This window comes from Meleagris gallopavo, chromosome 2 (assembly GCF_000146605.3).
Source record: "Meleagris gallopavo isolate NT-WF06-2002-E0010 breed Aviagen turkey brand Nicholas breeding stock chromosome 2, Turkey_5.1, whole genome shotgun sequence".
Taxonomy (NCBI): Eukaryota; Metazoa; Chordata; class Aves; order Galliformes; family Phasianidae; genus Meleagris; species Meleagris gallopavo.
Window position 1 is genome coordinate 108,613,943 of NC_015012.2, and position 19,698 is coordinate 108,633,640.

Genomic DNA, 19,698 nt, shown 5'->3' on the forward strand with positions numbered 1-19,698 from the left:
TTAACTATGGGATGACTGGGGTAAGAGCAAAGGTGGGGAAAGAAAAGGATCAGAATGGATCAGTGAAAACACCGAGTGTCTAGAGGGGGGCTGTAAGAAAGAAGGGGAAAGACTCTTCAGTAGGGCCTGTTGTGATAGGACAAGGGGAATGGTTTCAAACTAGAAGAAGGGAGATTTACAATGGAGATAAAGAAAAAGTTTTTTACAATAAAATTTTTTTATTGTATTTTTAAATTTTTTAAATAAAAAACTGGCTCAGGTTATCCAGAGAGGCAGTGGATGTCCCTGCAGACAGCCAAGGTCAGGCTGGATGGGCTGTGAGCACTGATGGAGCTGTGGGTGTCCCTGCTCAGTGCAGGCAGTGGGACAGATGGCCTTGAAGGGTTCCTTCCAGCTCAAACCACTCTATGACATGCAAGCACACATTTGTGGTGAGAGAACATTAATATTAGAAAGCAGGGAAGGAAGGGGGGAAAAAAGCTGTGTGAATGTTTGGTTTTTTTTTTTCTTCTCTTTTTCTGCTCATATCACTTATCTGCCTAAATACACCTTATTGGTTGATTTGGGATTCTGATGACATATCTGCCCTCCCTTTTCTTTGGTAGACGGAAGGAAGTGGGCTAGGAAATGAACTATCAGCTCCTAGCCTTGGGTCAGGTTAGTGATTTTATGCTGCAATGGGAAGGGTGATAGTGGTTGAACTTCACTATAAATAGGAGACCACGGCTGGCTGTGAGAGACACAGACTGAAGGAGAAAGAAAACCTGTGTGCCCCATCACTGCGTGCACTCACCTAAAGCAGAAGAGGCTGCAATGGCTTTTGCCAGCTATGCTGCAGTGGTAAGTGTTTATATATGGTGTAAGGAATCTATCCTGAGCATTTGGAAGTGGGTATGGTTCACATCTCCAACATGTGACTGTCCTGGTTTGGGAGGCAAGGGAGTGTCTGTTATGCATCTGTAAGAGCAGCATTGCTATTGCCGACAGGGGATTGAGCCATGCAGACTTTTTTTTTTAGACAACTCACCATCAAAACAATAGACAGCTGAAAAGAGAAATGGAGGAGTGAATACCTGTGCATTTAAATTCCTGCCTCGGTAGTATTTGCAGCACTGTCAGCTCTTTGGGTACTCCTAAAAGCTTTGCATATCTGTCTTCATTCAGAAGAACGGTAGAAAGCTCTCAAATTTCACCAAGAAAAGGGTTATTTCCAGCAGGTGTCTCCTAGGTGGCTGACATTTCCTGGTCTGGAGAAGCATATGTCTTACATAGGTAGGTAAGTTTAGGTTGGTTTAGTTCTTAGCCCACCTTGTAGAGATGTTTGACACTGAAGGAGGAGGATGCTTTCGCAGCTTGTTGGAGAGATGCCCTACTTGGTGCAGTGCCAACGGTGAATCAGAATTTGAATCAGAATTTAGCATCCGTTACGCTGAGCATTGTTCAAATCTTACTCTATTTTTTCCTGCTGATGCATCTCGCCCAAACACAAGTGTGAAGATCTGCTGCCCAGTGCTGATTCACAGCAACGAAGGAATGCAGGATGCTAGTTCCTTGGTCCATCGATGGATGGTCCAGCCACAGTTCCTTGTGCTCTCTCGTGGCTGAACAGAGACAATGACACCTTTCCCTCTCCCAGTTCAGGTCTCTGCTTTTGGTGCTGGTTTTAGCACTCACTGTAAGGAGCTCGCCCCATGGGAAGTTTGGTCATCCTCGACCCAGGAAGGTTGGTGGCCCTGAGAGGCTTAGTGAAGACTGCCTGAACCAAAAGGACCCCAACTTCCCTACGATGGTGAAAGTTGACGTTCGCATTGGCAGCTCTGATCCTGCCTCTAGGATGATCCATGACATCAGGAACCGATCTCTCGCTCCTTGGAATTACAGGTAACTCTATAGGTGTTATTTGAAACATAATGGCCATGATGCACAGTTGTCTTTTGGGCTGAAAAAATGTCTCATTCTCAGCGTATGCCCAGAGTCTTGTGAATATTGAAAGCTCCTCTTGACACACGTGTTCATTTTGGTGTTGGGTGAATAAACTGCAGTGCAAAGGGATATCACTGGATGGTTTCTAATTAACATGTCAGTCAATAGTTCCCTTAGAAAAAGAAGAATGTCAGTACATTGTAGTTTTACATTTTCCTAACTGAAACAAATTTTTGAATGCTGAAATTAAAACAAGCAAACATGAATGGTCCATTTGCTATCAGTTATTTATTTCAACCAGCCATTCATCAACTCCATTCACCTACTGATAAACGATATGGCAGCGTTAGCTTCCCAGAATTGATTCCAATTGTAGGAAATCATTTAAAGAAATGTTAAGGATTTGGAAGTTCTTTGGCTTTATGTCATAGTGGGTAAATGGTATGGTGCTTTAGGTTAGATATCAGGGGGAAGTTCTTTACAGAGAGAGTGGTGAGGTGCTGGAACAGCTGCCCAGAGAGGCTGTGGATGCCCCGTCCATCCCTGGAGGTGTTCAAGACCAGGTTGGATGGGGCCCTGGGCAGCCTGGGCTGGTATTAAATGTGGAGGTCGGTGGCCCTGTCTGTGGCAGGGGGTTGGAGCTTCATGATCCTTGAGGTCCCTTCCAACCCTGGCCATTCTGTGATTCTGGAGGCAAAAAAGAAGATCCTACCAAGACATACGCACAAGAACACAGCAAACATATCAAACCCTTTTGTGTCCCTATCCCCAGGCTCGATGAGGACCCCAACCGCTTCCCCCAGGTGATAGCTGATGCTGAGTGCCGCCTTTTGGGCTGCTTGAACTCACTGGGGCAAGAGGACCGCAGCCTCAACTCCGTCCCCATCACACAGGAGATCCTCGTCCTCCGGAGAGAGCAGCGGGGCTGCCAGCCCACCTACCGCCTGGAGAAGAAACTGATCACTGTGGGCTGCACGTGTGCTGCTCCAGTCATCCAGCACCAGTCCTAGGAGGAATCAGCAGCGGGTACAACGTGGGGAGGAAGAACTGTCTCCTACGAACACCTCTTAGGAGAAATCCCAGTCACCTTCCTTGCATCCAGTGCGACATTTCTGAATTCGGGCAAATTAACTCCCGAGACACTGATTCTTGCTGTAGTTCATTTTTAGAGTTCAGCATGGGAATCATCACTGCCTATTGATGGAGGGGAGAAAGGGAAACATTCATATTTCTATTTATATCTTCTATTTATGATTGTATTTATGAGTCAAAATATCCAAAAACTGGTGCATGCTTACCTGTATTTATTCAATAATTTATCAGCATAATAAAACTTGTCTATTACTTAAAAGAATGTTTTGTGGTAGCTCAAAATGAAAGCAGGAACAGGGTAGAGTGGGTTTGTACTGCAGTGGCACTGCAAGATTTCAGCAAAGCTAATGAGAACTTGCATTCTAATCAGAGGAAAGGATGAGGAAAAGGGTTGAAAGCAGAGAAATGAGGTTACACAGGCAGTGCTGGAGGAGCTGGAAATGGAACTGAAGGGATGGTGGGAAAAACAGTATGTAACACAGCCTTGCAGAATGGCAGCCGAAATTTGGGTTGGATCTAGCCTGGTTCACATGACCTCAGAAAATCTGTCCTTCCAAACAAGATATCATCCTTAAGAACTTCCTTCAACTCCACTAGCTAGATGGTTGGCTGAGCAGAAATTCAGGGAAATGTGCAGAGGTGGATTCATCTCACTGCTCGTTATCCAACCTGGCCTTGAAGCTGTGGGTGAGGAACCCTCCATATCAAGAGAATAAGAAAGAAACACCTCCAGGGCTCTTTGCTGTTAAGCATTTTTGTTTCCTCCCCTGAGCATCTTGTGTCAATATTAGGTCCAACCATATCCTTTCATGCTTGACTTTCAAGCAGCATACACTCCCTGGGAGCCTACCTAAGCCAGTTAAACAATCCATGGGCAGCACGATGGAGAAACCATCTCATTCAATTACAAGCACTTATACTCATTTGTGGCAGCAGCTGTTTCACTATGACCGTTAAGCCCTTCATGTGGTGGGCAGCAATCCCACAGAGGCGTTCTCTGTACGCACTTGCTCAACTCCAGCACTGCTCTTCCAGTAACCGCTGACCAGGAAATCACAATCTGACACTCAGCTCTTGCTGGTGACCTATTTCTCTCCTTCTCAATAGGCCTAACCTGTGGGATTGTCCTCGTTTGTTCTGTGGAGAGAAAATGAGCCTGATGCTCTTTCTCTGCTCATAATTGTGTTGGCATTGGGTTCATGGCAGCTGAATGGGTGAACTCTCCTGTGTCAACCACTCTACCTTAAGATTTGTTCTAATAGGAGGAATGGTGAAGCGGCTAATTAAGGAAATTCAAAAGCAATTAACTAAAGAATTAAGGAAGCTAATTCTGGACCTCACCGATAGGTCACAGAATCACAGAATGGCCAGGTTTGCAGGTTTAGGTCAAGAGAGTTGGTTGGTTCAGGTCATGAGGCTTTGACTCCATCTGTTGTTGACTACAAACCACACATCTCTCAGTAAGGCATGCACTTGTTTGTGGGGATTGTTTCTAAATAAATCCAGCAGAAAAGCTTATATCCTTCTAATGGCGTCGTTCTTAGAGAGTCGTTTTGCAGCTGCTGGCTTTTAAGGTGAGGTAGGTTGGGTTTGATTCCCAGCAATCTAAGAACATGGCAAACGAGATCACTCTTCCTGTAAGCAGCACAGTCATATCACCACCAAGAGCAGATGATACACTTTGAAGCTGAGGACCAGATTTTGCTAAAGGCTCTACCTATTTTTCTCTCCTGGCCCATCTCAGTGCTGGGTCAGTCATCGTCTCTACTCCCAGCACAGCTGTGGATCTGGCTCTGAAAGAGAGCTTAGGGCAGCCTTTAGGGACTTGGTTATTGTGCCAGGAGGACAAGGCACAGCTGTAGGCATAGAAGCTCCACAGTGTCTCCTCATATCTCACCTATGTGAACAGGTTGGTGCCTGAGCTTTTCCTTTCTGCTCTTCTGCTCGCCTCTCCCTAACCTCCTTTTGCTGTCCTTTGCTTGCCCTTGGCTGTGCCCAGCTGGGACCTCGATCTGGGGAGCAGCTTTCATGAGATGGTGAAGGAAGCATAAAGAATCCTGTATTAACACAGAGGCACAGTACGGATGTAAGCCCAGGCAAAAGCCTCTTCCCAAATCTGTGCTGTGAGGTATTTTCCTGCTGGTGTGATCCAGGCTTCTCTGGGCCATTAACAACAGGCAGAGGTTCTTGGTCTTGCAGCCCTTTTGAAAACCTCCAGGTTTACTTGTTGCTCAAAATTACTACTTTTAAAAGTCAACAGAAGTTAAATACATGAAAAATACAGATGTTGCAGCCTTAAGGGTTCAGGGGAAAACGGGAGCTATGCAAGCTGTGTGTTTAGTGAACCAGAGAAGCAATAACTTGAAAATCCAGGAACAGTCATGGCTTGCTGGGAATTAGAACTAGCAGGCAAAGTTCTGAGGGGATGAACACTTTGCTGATCAGTCCTTTGGGTACCTAAGGCTTAATGGCAACACAGTGAATAGAGATGAGATGACTTTCCACACCAGCTGTGGGTCCTGGCCATACTGCAAGGTGACCTGAGAGATCCAGAACAGAAACTGCACCCATGTCACCATCACAGGATGAAATGTGAGACGTGCCTCTACTCCCCTCCTCGTCCCTTGACTTTCTTCCTCTTACATTTTTCTTCTCTGATATTATTTTTAAACGTATGCTTTAGTAGACTTTAGGTGAGTGGGCCAAGATGATATCTTCTACAGCACTGTTCCATTTCTGCTTTTTGTGATTATTTTTTTGCCCCTTTCTTTCTAGCCTAATCTTAAGAAATCTAGCCTAGTCTTTCTTCTCTTTTTTGTAACTTCATAATATTAATAATACACTCGATACTCTTTGAGATCATGTACCAAGCAGGTTCTACTCAGCTGTGTCTGGACGTAGCTTTCTAGAAGTGAGTTTTGATAGTTTTACTATCACGTACAAAGAGTTATGTTTCTGTTTTATTTCCATCCTTACTAAGCACAGTTTGTTTGTATCAAGGTCAAGATTTCTTGTTCCAGTAAATGAGCAGAGATCGTCTATCTTCTCTCTGAGTTGCTGCTATTATTTTTTCAGTTTTCTTTTTCTTTCAGACTTCTGAAATCTGCACTGCTCACTTATCTGGGCCCCCTTCTCATAGTAAGTTTTGCCAGAGTGTTGAAACTTTCATCTTTCACAGGCATCTGGCATCTTTGTGTCTTGATTTGATAACGGGCACCGATGAGCACTGATATCTGATCATTTGCCACACAGATCACAGAATCACATGAGTCATAGAATAGTCTGGGTTGGAAGGGAGCTCAGTGATCATCTAGTTCCAACCCCCTGCCACGGACAGGGTTGGCACCCACTAAATCAGGCTGTGGAGGGCCCCATCCATCCTGGTCTTGAACACCTCCAGGATGGGGCACCTACTGCTCTCTGGGCAGCAGTATCAGGGTCTCACTGCCCTTTTAGTGAAAGATTTCCCCCCGACATGCACAGAGAAACTAAGGGGCTGATGAGATGACCTTGTGACAAGGTGCCTTTGTTTGGAATTAGTTTTCACCTTATCCAGTGGGTTTAGTAATACAGAGAAAGATGTCTTAGGTGACGATGCCAGAAATTTCTAAGGGAATTCACAATAGGATTGAAAACAGTCTTCCACCTAAATGAATCCAGGCAACGACCCCAAAGGATGGAACACATCCCTTACAAGGACAGGCTGAGAGAGCTGGGGCTGTGCAGCCTGGAGAAAAGAAGGCTCTGAGGGCACCTGATAGTGGCCTTTCTGTACCTAAAGGGGAGCTACAGGAAAGAAGGGGACAGACTCTTCAGCAGGGTCTGTGGTGATAGGATAAGGGGAAATGGTTTCAAGTTCAAAGAAGACAGATTTAGGTTAGATATAAGGAAGAAATCTCTTACAGTGAGGGTGGTGAGGCACTGAGAAAGGTTGACCAGAGTTGTGGTTGATCCCCATCACTGGAGACTTTCAAGGCAAAGCTGGATCAGGCCCTGGGCAATCTGATCTAGCTGTGGTGTCCCTGTGCATTGCAGGGGAGTTGTACTAAATGGCTTTTAAAGGTCCTTTCCAACCCAAAGGATTCTATGATTATAGCCATAATATTACCTGCTTCTAATTGAGCAATATTAGTGATAGATGGACAGCTGGACTAGATGATCTTAGAGGTCTTTTCTAACCTTATGGTTCCATGATTCTATTCTGCAGAAGCATGTACAACATCCATGCACATTACAGAATTTGATACAGGTCAAGTAAATTAAGATGGTTGTGCCTTAAGGAATGGATTTCACTGGGTTGGTAAAAGGTCCAAGGAATAATGACACTGCTGGAAGAGGGACTGGAATATCTTTGCAGCAGAAAGTTGTACTCATTTTGGCACTTCATCTGTCTGACCTGGTTCTGACTTTTTCCACGTTGTCGCTCTCTCAGAATTGCTAATAAATCTGTATTACTCATGTGCCAACCCTAACTAATTGTCTTGCCTCTACGAGATGATAAAAGGTCCTTCATTTTGACTGTTATAGACAATGAGCCAAAGCTCCTCCCCATAGCAAGTGGTAGGACATTGAGAGGTTATTTAACGGACAAGGCACCCAGCTTTATTTCAGTCTTCTTGGATTAAAATTTAACTTGATGAAAATCTCAGAGTTTTTCACCTCCCTGAGAGCAGCCATAAAAACATCGTGATCTTGGCAAAGAAGCTTGTCTTTGAAAGACAGAACACTGTTATGTTCCTTGCTATTTGCTTGGGGTTTTTTTGCAGTCTGCTCCTGTGCTTGATATTCCTGGTACAGCCAGCTGGGTGAACTTCAGGACCTGCAGCAGACTGTAAGGAGGAACTGATGGAGATAAGGTAGGAAACAAGCAAGTTAGGATCTTGCATACTGCTAAATACCCTCATATGGGCAATGTTATGTCAGGATGTATTTGATGGTAATTAAAGCTGTGAACAAAACTTCACTGTTTCTGCTGCACATAATGTGACGACTTTGAAAGGGTGGATGATAGCAGGACAAGGGGAAATTGTTTTAAGTTGAGGGAGGGAAGATTTAGGTTAGATTTAGGTGAAGAAGTTCTTTCCTACGAGAGTGGTGAGGTGTTGGAACAGCTGCCCAGAGAGGCTGTGGATGCCCCGTCCATCCCTGGAGGTGTTCAAGGCCAGGTTGAATGGGGCTCTGGGCAGCCTGGGCTGCTATGAAATGTGGAGGTTGGTGGCCCTGCCTGTGGTGGTGGGGGTGTTGGAACTTGATGGGTTGGTCCTTTCCAACCCAAGCCATTCTGTGTGATTTATGGTTAATTAATGTTTCACAGGCCCAGTGAATATCTGCTAGGTAAAACAATGGTATGAAATCCCTGGCTGTGCTGTCAGATTAGTTTGTATAAGTTGATGCACCTGATTTTTGCCAAGAGCTGATGAGTGAGGGCTTGGGCTCATTGGAACAGCTGGAGGGAAAAACTTCCAGCAAAAGCTGGGTTGATAACATCTCCAATTAGCACAGTTGGTTATAGAGAAGATGCTTTCACCCAAGAGGACCCTGCCTCCTTTGGGATCTGTTGGATGTGGCTCAGGGCAGCCTGGTCTGGTGGTTGGCGACCCTGCACATAGGGTCATTCTATGATCTGCATTCCTGAGCATTTTTTGAAGTTCTGCACTTCCTGTTGCACTTGTTGGTGCCCAGGAAGGTCACATCTCCCCCACACGGGAGCAAAGCAAAGAGCCATGTCCGTGCAAACCACCCTTCCATTAAAACATGGAACATTTTCACCAAGCTCCTTCAAACGTGCGTTCCTGCGGTGTGAGATTCCCACCTACACAAGTGTCTTCACAGCCGTGTAGAAGTGCTGTGTCAGTGTGCTCTGTATCTGGAGCATTGGGAGGACACGAGCGTGGAGGAAATTACAGCTGCGGTTAGCAATTTACTCTGAGCAGCAGTTGATTACTTCAGTGATCCACCTGACTCACTCATGCTCCGTTCCCTACCTACGCAGGAATAACCAAAGTTAAGCTTCATGGCACACTCCATTTTGGGAGAGTAAGTTTCTTTTCTGCTAACGAAGCATTTAGAGTGTTGTGTTGAACATTTCCTTGACAACTCCTTTTCAATCAGATAATGAAGTGATCTGGGCAGTCACCCGTGGCTTTATTTTTGCTGAAGTGTCGTTTAGTAAATTATTTCCCCCCCAGGTGCCTTTCTTTCTCTATGGGTAAAGCAATGCTAATGATACGAGTGCTAATTGTCCTGTGTTCTTCACGTTCTACTGCAACAGAGCTAGGTTTTATCAACAGAATTTCATTTTTTTTGTATTGTACAATATTTTGTATTGTAAAAATCCTTTATATGGTCATAATAGAACAGAGTGATTTCTTGCCGTATGAGAAAAAGTTCCTTCAGAAAGAGAGGACACCAAAGAGTTGATTTGCTGTTTGATTTTTTATTGCTTTGAGATAAATAAACATAGATAATTACAAACTTGTTTACCAGCATAAATAGAATTAAATAAATAGGTTTTTCTAAGTGTTGAGTAAAGACGTGTAAAGCGTTCCCATCACTCTTCTCACGGAGCACCTGGAAGGGGCTGTATTCTGAATCCAGAGTTTTAAAGGGGAAAAGGATTTAAAAACAAAACAAGCACAAAACTGAGATTATTGCTAATCGTTATGGTTCAGCCCTGCGGATTTTCATCGCTGTTAGGCAAGGCAGTTCTCCTGCAGCTCCCCGCTCGTGTGCTGTGGGCTCCCTTAGGCCTGGTGCTGGATCAGTGGGGTGACACACGTGCAGCCCACGGTGATCATTTTCTTCTCCAGGCGGTACGAGTGCTGGCAGCCCCTCGGCTCGCGGCGCAGGACGAGGATCTCCTGTTTGATGGGCACGGAGTTGACGCTGTGGTCCAGCTGCCCGGCCGAGTTCACGCACCTGGAATGGCGGCACTGGGCATCAGCAACCAAGCGGGGGAAGCGGTTGTGGTCCTCATCGATCCTGTAAATTGACATGGAAGGATAGAGAAGCGTTGGCAGGGGAAATGCTGCTGCTTTGCTACAGATATGTTAGTCTGGAGCTTTATGAGCTCGCCGGGTGGATACCATAGCCCCCGGAATATTGCCTATAAAGGGGCAGAAGACCCTCTGCTATTACTGGTTTTTGAAGTGCAAGTAAAGTATCAGTAAGTACTGCATGTTTTTGGCTGCAAGACTTGCGTGCAAAGGGCTTGATTCAAACAGGCATTGACTTTGAAGGACTAGTTAGAAGTGGGCTAATGGACTAACGGACCCAAAGAGCTTCAGCTCTTCCCCACAACAAACGCTCTTAGGGCCTGATGCTGGTGTTAGTAAAGCACCACTGACTTCAGTGCAATGTCAGACCTCTGAGGTTTTCGATGATCTCTTAAGTGGCAAATGTATTTGAAGATAAATCTTGCCCCAGTATGTACATTAATTAAATTACAAGGATAATTTACTTTTCTTCTTCTATATTGGCCTATACCATACTTTTACTCTATCCCCCTTTATTCATCGATTAGCTTACAAAAAGGATTACATGGACAGTGGCTATCCTTACGTTGCCAAAATCTCTCAATATTGAAGTACTTAAAGATACAGGCATAGCCTCTGCACTACTCCTAACCCAGTGCATTTCTAGTCCATGGGGACAGACACAGTACCTGTAATCCCATGGAGCCAGTGAGCGTTTGCTGATATCAAGAGTCACTTTGGTATCCTGGTTCATGTTGCTGATGCTTATGTTGACTCTCACAGTTTGAGGGAATTTTCCATCTTTTTGGGTTGGGCATCCAGCATCTCCTTTCTTGAAGAGGCTCTCCGGCTCAAGTCCTGGCCATATCACCTTCCCATGGACAGAAATGCTGGCTGACAGCACGGCCAGCAACACCAACAGCAATGGTCTGAACTGGAGAGAAATGGTACATTTAGGACAGAGAAAGTATAGCTGCTATAGCATCACACAACTAATAATACTTCTGTGTGTCTGGGAAATTCATTCACACTCATCCTAGCTGGTAGTAAAAGCTCATACTGTAGATTGGGGTAGTTATGGAAAAATTTGTCATATATCACATTCATCTTTGCATGGATTAATTCTTACTGACACTGATGTACAGTCAGTTGCCACTTGGTGATATATAAAATCTCAGTTATACTAAATAATAAATCCAAAAATAAATAATATATTTGAGGTATTAAAAGAGTACAGCATCAAAGAAAAATTACTCTAGGGTTGAGTTTTCAATTTATTCCTTGTCTTAGTTTATGTTGCAGTATATGGTGTGCTAACAAACCCATACAGTGTGTCCCATGCTGGTGCTATTCAGCAGCCGCCTGTTTCAGTTCTTTTCAATAATTCAAGGTTTAAACAGCTGTTTTAAAAATGGGTGCCCCATTCCTGAGAGTCATCTATTAAATACATCTTTGTCAAATTAGGGGAAAATAAAACACAAAGCAAGTTCTTACCAAAGGAGAACAAGGGATTGGAGACATCTTCCTTTTCTTGCTGCAGCTGATGCTTGTGCTGGGCTCTGTTGAACTGAAGGTGACTGTGTGCATCTGCTGCTGGTCTTTTTATAAGGGCTTTCCTGCCGTCCTAGTTAAAGGGAAGTAGGTGTTTTTTCCCACTCTTACCAGTGGTTTCTTGTCTTAAATTGAAAAGTATATGTGTATATTCCATTAACGCAGGTGGAAAACAGGATACAGGTCCCTCCCCTTCTTAGATTTGTAAGTGATGTCATTGCTTTATCTGTGTAGTGACAAAACTCCATGCTGATGTTAGAAAACCACTGAAAAATTGACATGCACACCTCAGCGCCTGTATGCAAAGTCTGAGGTTTAGAATTGGGACTGGAGTCGTTGGTTAGTCAAATGTAAATAAACGTGCTTCGTGGTCTCAACTCGAGGTGCTGTAGGTATCACAGACAGTAGCATCACTGTCACTGATGGCTTGGATCCACTTGTTGGTCACTCCGATGGCTCTTCATTTGGAATTGGGCAGGTGCTGGACAGCCAGTTTTTCATTTTTTTCCCCCTCAAATTTCCAAGTCTGGATCAGCTTATTTTTTATACATAGAATCATATCATAGAAACATAGAATGGCTTGGGTTGGAAGGGACCTCAAGGATCATCGAGCTCCAGCCCTCTGCCACTGGCAGGGCCGCCAACCTCCATATCTAATACTAGACGTACATACCTCACCTGCTGCATTTCAATTTTGACTAGAATGTTTTCAGACATTGTGTGAATTTGGTCACCCTCCATCTAGGAAACAAAACCCAAAAGGCTGCTTTTATTTGGTTATGAGATTGCCAACTTTTTACTTCATTTCCAGATCTCGCACTATGAGACAGAACTCCAGGAAGTGTGGTGGATGTAGTTTAACCTTCAGTTCCTAAGTTAGGGAGAAGACAGAGAGATTCAAGAGAAAGCCCTGTGAAGGCTGTGAGATGAAGAATGGCCACTCTTGTAGGCAGGAGAAGTGGAAGGAACTGCAGGCATCTGCTCCATGGGGCACCATGGAAGATAGGTGATACCATACAACGCTTGAAAGTATTGGGAGCTGAACTGCTTCTTATCATGTACCCCCAAGGCTGTCCGTATGACAGCTCTGAATTTTGGGTGACAATGATCTGTGACCCCATGTGGTTCGTCAGCCCACACTGCTGTCCCTCCATCCTTATAAGACCAGCATACTGCAGCTGTGTCGTATCCTACCATGGAAGTATTTAAACATTCAATGCTTAAATCCATGTGTTTGAGTGGACAGGCTCTGTTTGATATGGTGATGATCAGGCTCCCTTTCTCCTGTTGAGGAATTAGTATTTTTAGTAGGATACTGTAAAGGAGCTGCAGGCATGGAGATTCAGAGGTGCTTCAAGGCTGTCTGTCCTTCTCTCTTTGAATGCCTTGGAAACTTACAAAGGGAAGTCCTAGTACTCTGGTGCCAGCTTCAGAGAGATTCCCTACCTGAGCTTCATCACTATGCTGTTATCAGAACTGCCTCAGTTTTTGTTTCTTCCGAGGTGGAAGCCTTGACTGCCCATTAAAAGTAGTGGGCTTGACCTTCAAAGAGACCTTGCCTGCAGAAAGATGTCTGCATAAACTCTCCTCATCTGCTTTCAGAGGTTTAAACTAACAGCCCTTCAGCAAGTGTTTTGGTTGCTGGGATGTATGGGTGGTTGTGGGGCAGGGTGCTCCTGTGGAATCATTACATGTCCTCTGCTAAGAGCTCAGAGCTTTGCAATTGCTCCATTCAGCAGCAAAGTAGAGATGTGAACATTTTGGATAAAACCTGTACTGGACCAGGAACCAGAAACTTGAGGGTTTTTTCCAAGCAAATGTCCCAGCCACTAGCCTACAGTCTTCCTCCTTGTTCTCCTTAGCAAATATGTCATGGCGTAGCTAATGCTATGCTCAGGGACGTGATTTAGCAGAAGGTTGTTAGGGTAGTATGGTTAGGTTGGACTTGATGATCTTGCAGGTCTTTTCCAACCTGAGCAATTCTATGATTCTATGATTCTAACCTGGACAACTCAATGCCTCCCAAAGAAGAATGTTCCACCCAGCACGCTGCAAACCCTGGCACGCAGATATCTCAAACCTCTCAGACTGCAGTTTCCCAAGTAATGATGCTGATCCTGATGAATTATGAGATATTAGAAGTCAGCTATCACTGTGTTCTCTGATGAGGTTATTTAGAGTTAGTAATGGACGCACACAAGAATGTTGATGCTTAGATTTTTAAAGAAAGTGCTTACACTTTAGAAATGACGGGAGGAGTGTTGTATCTATTCTTCTCTTTAGCATTTTCCTCTTAGGAAATGACTTCTGGTCACTTTGCTCTAATAGTGGGTTATAAACTGCTGGGATGTGTACCCTAAAGCAATACCTGGTGCAGGAGATGTGCTGGTCTGACCTCTTCTCAGGTCTAGTTTTGGTGATGTCTGCAGAAGAAAACATTACATGAAAGGTATTCCTAATACTTATTCCCAAGTCCAAATTTTGCTCACCTTGTGCCATCCAAAGGAGGATGTCAACAAAGGCAGAATTTAGCTTGCAGTTTCTGCAATAGCCGTGACCTATATCAGCTTGTTTAGAAGATGCTGACACTTGATAAGTTACATGTACAATTCAGTTTCCCTCTTAGAGACGTACAGGTTAACGGAAAAGGTTCCCTCAGAAGGGATTTTCTCTAATGCCATTTACTGAAATATCCATTCAAAGTGGGTCAGTTAAATTTTCAATTTTAGAACCAAGAATGATTTCAAAAGCCTGTAAGGGAGCGGAAGGTCAGGTTAAACCAGCCTGACCCCAAATCCAGGCTCGTCTACTCTAAATGTGTCAGTGGTTTGGGTTACCTTACCACGCGAAAGGTGAACATTCAGGCATTCAAAGACTGCTAATGTAATGCAACACGGAAAGGGTGAAAAAAAACCCACAAGACTTTCCATGATTTGCTTGAGCCATGACCAACTCATCTACAGTTTTCGTAGGCAAGATGAGAGGGTCTCAGGAAAAAAATGTGCATCTTGAAATGCTTCCATCAGGTCTGAATTATACAAATGAAACTTCCACATTTCTGACCCTATGATTTTTACAAGCTTAAATAACTTTTCGTTTCTTCCTAATCTGCATGGAAGAGAAAAATTGAACGCGTTTTTTTTTTTTTCCCCCATGACATTAGAACTTCACGGGATATGCTTAATTCTGATGCTCATCTCTCTTTTAACTACCAGTTTCATTTCTGTACGCAAAGGGAGTGTATATATATATATATATATATATGTTCAAAGTATATGTATATATTTTTAGTTTGATCAGTTGGTTTTACAATCAAGCATAAAGATACATGTAACAATAGTTTTTATAACCTACTTGTATATTATCCCAGGTATTTGCCACAGAGGGCGCTGTGTTATCACAGAGACTTCCTGTTAGTACTAAATTGCACAGGAAACAATTAGTGCCATGCTCAGCAGAAACCTCAGTTTCTTGGAGAGAAAAGCTTACTGAAAGACTACGTCAAACCTTTTGAAATCAGGGCCAGTCCTTTGCTGAGCTCTAGTGGAAGTTTTCTCGTGATTAAGTTGTTACTGAAGCGCTTTACCCAGCTGAGATCCCTCAGGCACCCAAATCTGGTTATACTGGTGTTCAACACTTTCTCCACTCAGAGTCAAAGTGTGAGTCAGAGGCAGAGCTCCGATGTCGTAGCGTATTATGCTGTAAATTAAAGCAGAGAAGATAGATCTTTAAATTGGCTGGTTAGGCTAAAGAGGGATCTTCTAGAGCTTAGGTGGAAAAATAAAGAGTGTGGCTGTTGGAAGCAAGGTCAGGCGAGATGGGAAAGGTACAGGGATGCTGTTTGCCTTTGTAGGGGGAACATCTGGGACAGCTCTGCAGGGCAGTAAGCAAAGCCCCGAGATGCCAGAGCTCAGGGAGAGCTGGGGCAGTGCTCTCAGCCATAGGGTTGGATCTGGGGGTCGGAGCGGGGTCAGAGGTTGGACTCAGTGATCCCTGTGGGTTCCTTCCAACTCGAAGTATTCTATGATTTTTTGAAATATTTAAAACTTTTTTTTTTTTTCAGTTACAATCAGTTAACTTTGTGCTTCCTTTGCAGAACGAGGAGTTCTTTCTATTTACTCGTAGGCAGACAGACTTTTGTTTTTTTTCTTTTTTGTTGGAGAATGCACTTAGAGGTTCGTCTTTTGAGTGCATATTCTCACAGATCCCTATAAGTTAAGGCAACACTTTCACTTAAGTGCAAGCACCCAATGATCTACTGCACAACAAGGAGATGAGTTCTGGGAGATCCATGGTTGCATTACTTCTTAGGCCTGGAGATGTCTGAGAGAAATTCTGAACCCAAAGAAGAGAAGCTGTGAGCACCCTGATTCAACACTGAAGCTATATTTCAGTTTAATATAATTTAATTCCTGCTGTGAGTGGACATTTCGTTCAGGAACATCCAGAAATCCCTTCCAAAGGGGTTGAATTTCTTCCTCCCTCTCTTTGATCATTGTGTCAAAAAAGATAAAATAACCTATATCTGTTTCATCTGGTTACCTCTTCAGCAGCTGCAGTAGAGATTATCATTTCCTTTGGCAAGCTTAGATTCTTCAAACACAGCTCAATCAATATCACAGTTATTCATCAGCTGTGGCTGCTGTCAGTGGTTGGCACATCTGTTGCCTGACTAATATCTAATATCTAATATCTAATATCTAATATCTAGGTAATCAAGGAGTTGACTTCGAGGAAGTAGACTGCTCACTTTGGTTCTGGATTGCTGTTTTGGAGGATGGGAAAGAGAGGGCTTCCAGGTGTGTGAGATGGACTTGATGAGATGCAGGGTTTTTAAGCCTACACTGTAGTAATTAGTAGGTGATTAAAACATAACTGTAATGTGGTTTGGGTAAGTGGAAAAGGCTATGATTGCTCCCTACAGACTCATCCTGATGAGCAGCAGCGTTGCTACTACTGTTATTGCCCAGGGATTCACTGCAGAGCTGAGCCAAATTAGCACCTACTGCCCAATGGAAAGGATGGTATCTCTTGGCCAACACAAGGTACGTGCTTGCATGTCATTTAGTGAGCAAAGCCAGCAGATGTTGTGGTTTAACCCAGCAAGCAGATAAACAGCACTCAGCCTTTTGCTCACTCACCCCACTGCGGGTTGGGGGAGAGAATGAGAAAGAAGAAAAAAAGGTAGAAGTTGTAGGCTGAGATAAGACTATTTAGTAGGACAGAAAAGAAAGGGAAATAACAGTAGTGATAATAAGTTCCCTCAGGAGATGCCAAGATAGGGATGAAAGAAGCAATATGGGACTGGGCAGAAGAAGACAAAGAAGTATGTGATCTACGGCAAAGAGAAGGAAAAAAATTGTGTTTCTTCACCTAGGAGGCTCAGCTTTGGGACAAGAAGAAACATTAGGATATGTGCTGAAAGGCAAACTAATCTGAGAATGAAATTTTGGAGAGCAGATCTAAAGTAGAGCACAGAGGAATGCCTTTAAGGATGTTTGTGAATGAGTTTTCAAAAATGGTAGGGACTTATGATCAAAAGCTCAAAGAGGATGGACTGAAAATGTAAGAACTGTGCTGTGCAGGACCAAGACTTGAACTGCAAGACCAGCACAGATGTTTAATGAAAGTATCACGGAATCATAGAATCACCAAGGTTGGAAAAGATCTCCAAGATCATCCAGTCCAACCGTCCACCTACCACCACTATTACCCCACTAAACCATGTCCCTTAATGCTACACCTACACGTTTCTTGAACACCTCCAAGGATGGTGACTCTTCCACCTCCCTGGGCAGCCCATTCCAGTGCATTACCACTCTTTCAGAGAAGAAATTTTTCCAAATATCCCACCTGAGTAACCCATGGAAGGATACAGTGACAGTACAGCTATGGCTAGAGTGGGAAAACAGATTTAGAAAGGAAAAAGACTTTGTCAGACACTCTAGGAGTCCATCTGGAAGCTCTTTCCAATCTTAGATGACACAAAAAGACATTAAAAGAAGTTTTGAGAAATGCAGTGACTGTGATGAGAGTGAATTGAGGCTGATATTAGATCCCCAGAGGAGGTGAAGATCTCTCTTGAGCACATGCTTTGTTGTGTCCCTCATTTATTTGTTTCTGTGATAATCAGTGATGATAACGACAAATAGATTTGTAATCTCTCTGTCAGCTTTATTTTCATTGTCTCTAAGACATCCTGTGGCAACATGGTTCACATCCAATTATAAAATATATGTGGAAAAAAAAAGAAAAAAAAAAAGAAGCACCATAAATTGGCTCACATTCAAGCTGACAGAATGCTTTATACAAGCAATTAACTCATTTTGAAATTCTCAGTTTGCTGTGTTATCTGCTCGCATCCTGTGTCTCGCCCACACCTCGACCCTAACGAACCACAGCAAGCAGGGGGAAAAAGGACTGGGGTCTTTGCTGCTGCCCCTCTGTCCTTCTCTTTGTCCTCCTCTTTACGTCCACCTCAGATTCCACATGTTGCATGTGTGGACATTTATTTCCTATCCCCATGGCATACAGGCACTAGTTGTGCCTTTATCACTTCCTCTTGGGCCAGGTTTGCATGAGCTTTGATCATCTTTCTTTCTGTTTTGTGTGGGAAGATCTCCACTTGACCCACACCTCTCTCTCATTGTGATTCTCTAAGCCACGAAGTGTTTTCCATGCAGGGCTTTAATGTCCTGATGAAGAGGTACACACCACCTCTTCACAACCAAGACACTGAGGACCACAACATTGCTGTCAGGTTACCTGGCAGTCCCCATTTCCAGGTAGTCTGCATCCTTCTCTTTGGACAAACTTCCTTTTTCCTTCTTGAGATCACTGTAATTCAATCTATCTGAAGAGGAATAAATACTTAAATTTGTCAGATCGTTGTATTCATCCTTATCTCAGAACCCACTGCCAGCTGCAGATACATCAGCTTTTTTATTTCCAGATTCAGATACTTCTCTAACTTCTTGTGCAGTAGATTAAGACTAGACAGACCATAGTAAACACTGCAAAAAAGCAGAAAAACATTTTGCAGACCCACGTGGAGGATGTTAGAGGGTCAGTCCTTTGCAGCATGCATTAGTAAAGAAAGAGAGAGATGAATACTCCTTGTGTTATTTTTACAGCTTTATTAAATGGCACAAATGGAAGTTTCTTATATATGGACATGGACTGTGGTTTTACGTTTGTGTACCATATCTAAATGCTGTTTGGTAGCCCTCAGACCTGTGTGAGTGGGGGGTTTCTTGCCCTTGTCTCCATTTCTCTTTGCCATGTCTGTGCCTCAGCATTTGCCTAATTGTTTCCCTGTCTTTACTCCCAGTCCAGAAGTACTCATGCAGGCAACATTGCTTGAAGCAATGTTCTGTCTATTTGCTTATCTTTCCTTCATCTAACCAGGTTTGATTCCCATCACTTTCCTTTCCTATTATCCCTTTGTTATGTTGGAACAAATCCTTGACCAGATCCTTCAAAAGAGCAAACAGCGTCCTTCTACTTGCCCTTATAATGAGGCAAACTCCTTGGGAAGACAGAAGGGCTTATGGAAGAGCATAGAGAAAACTCAACATAAATGAACATCTGTGATTCTGAAGTCTGTGGCTGGATGGGAACTGAACTGGAGGAGGCAATGTTGTTGGGCAGCAGCCATTCCTCTGCAATCTTGGTTTTCATCTGAGGGATGTGATCAGTGGGCATGGTGGTGTTGGGCTGAAGGTTGCACTGATGATCTTAAAGCTTGTTTCCAACCTTCCTGATTCTATGGCTCTATGATTCATCTGCAACAGGCACTCGGTGTCACCCTGGGTTGTGACAATGCTGCTGAGGTTTGGGATTTGATTTGGTGTTGCAGGGAACTGCTTTCCAATCAAACCATGTCTCTTCAGAAAACTGCTTTTATTACCCACACACTCACATACCTGGGTAAAATCCAAAAAACTCACTCATCATCTCATTTTAAGAACTTGCTCTCCTTTTGCTTTCTTGCGGAGAAATGACTCCTGCCCATGACATTTAGTGTGGAAGAAAGTGTCCTAATTCAAGAAGTATTAGAGAAGTGACTCAGGGTGGTTTTGATGCCATTTGCAAATATGCAATAGGACTCTCAATTTTCAGGACCATAGCTGGGGTGTGAGTTGTACTTTTTTTTTTT

The 19,698-nt window shown here is 43.7% G+C and overlaps 3 protein-coding genes across 3 annotated transcripts in view; 2 read left to right on the forward strand and 1 right to left on the reverse strand.

Annotated features, from left to right (window-relative positions):
- Positions 1–1,624: 1,624 nt before the first annotated feature.
- On the forward strand, positions 1,625–3,237 carry LOC100547361 (interleukin-17F-like; the record flags this gene model as incomplete). Its single annotated transcript, XM_031552272.1, has 2 exons — positions 1,625–1,881; positions 2,696–3,237. Coding segments are annotated over 2 exons (495 nt in total), but the record flags the coding sequence as incomplete, so codon positions are not given.
- A 6,215-nt stretch (positions 3,238–9,452) lies between these two features.
- LOC100546746 (interleukin-17A-like) lies at positions 9,453–12,257 on the reverse strand. The gene is made up of 3 exons (XM_031552273.1): positions 12,219–12,257; positions 10,679–10,962; positions 9,453–9,996 (listed from the first exon to the last, which is right to left on the reverse strand). The coding sequence occupies exons 1-3, from the start codon at positions 12,255–12,257 to the stop codon at positions 9,759–9,761; spliced, it is 561 nt and encodes a 186-aa protein (XP_031408133.1). The 3' UTR covers positions 9,453–9,758.
- Positions 12,258–15,357: 3,100 nt separating this feature from the next.
- TRAM2 (translocation associated membrane protein 2) overlaps positions 15,358–19,698 on the forward strand; it is an 18,770-nt gene continuing 14,429 nt past the window's right edge. The window contains exon 1 of the mRNA XM_031552274.1: positions 15,358–15,366. Coding sequence (XP_031408134.1) covers positions 15,358–15,366 — 9 coding nt within the window. The remainder of the gene's footprint in view (positions 15,367–19,698) is intronic.

What these genes read in the sequence shown, in the direction of transcription:
- LOC100546746 (XM_031552273.1), bottom strand. Translation starts at nt 12,257, where the DNA reads ATGTCTGAAAACATTCTAGTCAAAATTGAAATGCAGCAG. An exon ending in TCAAAATTGAAATGCAGCAG is followed by an intron (nt 10,963 to 12,218) that starts GTGAGGTATGTA and finishes ATGCTATAGCAG; the next exon opens with CTATACTTTCTCTGTCCTAA. An exon ending in CTGGCTCCATGGGATTACAG is followed by an intron (nt 9,997 to 10,678) that starts GTACTGTGTCTG and finishes GTCAATTTACAG; the next exon opens with GATCGATGAGGACCACAACC.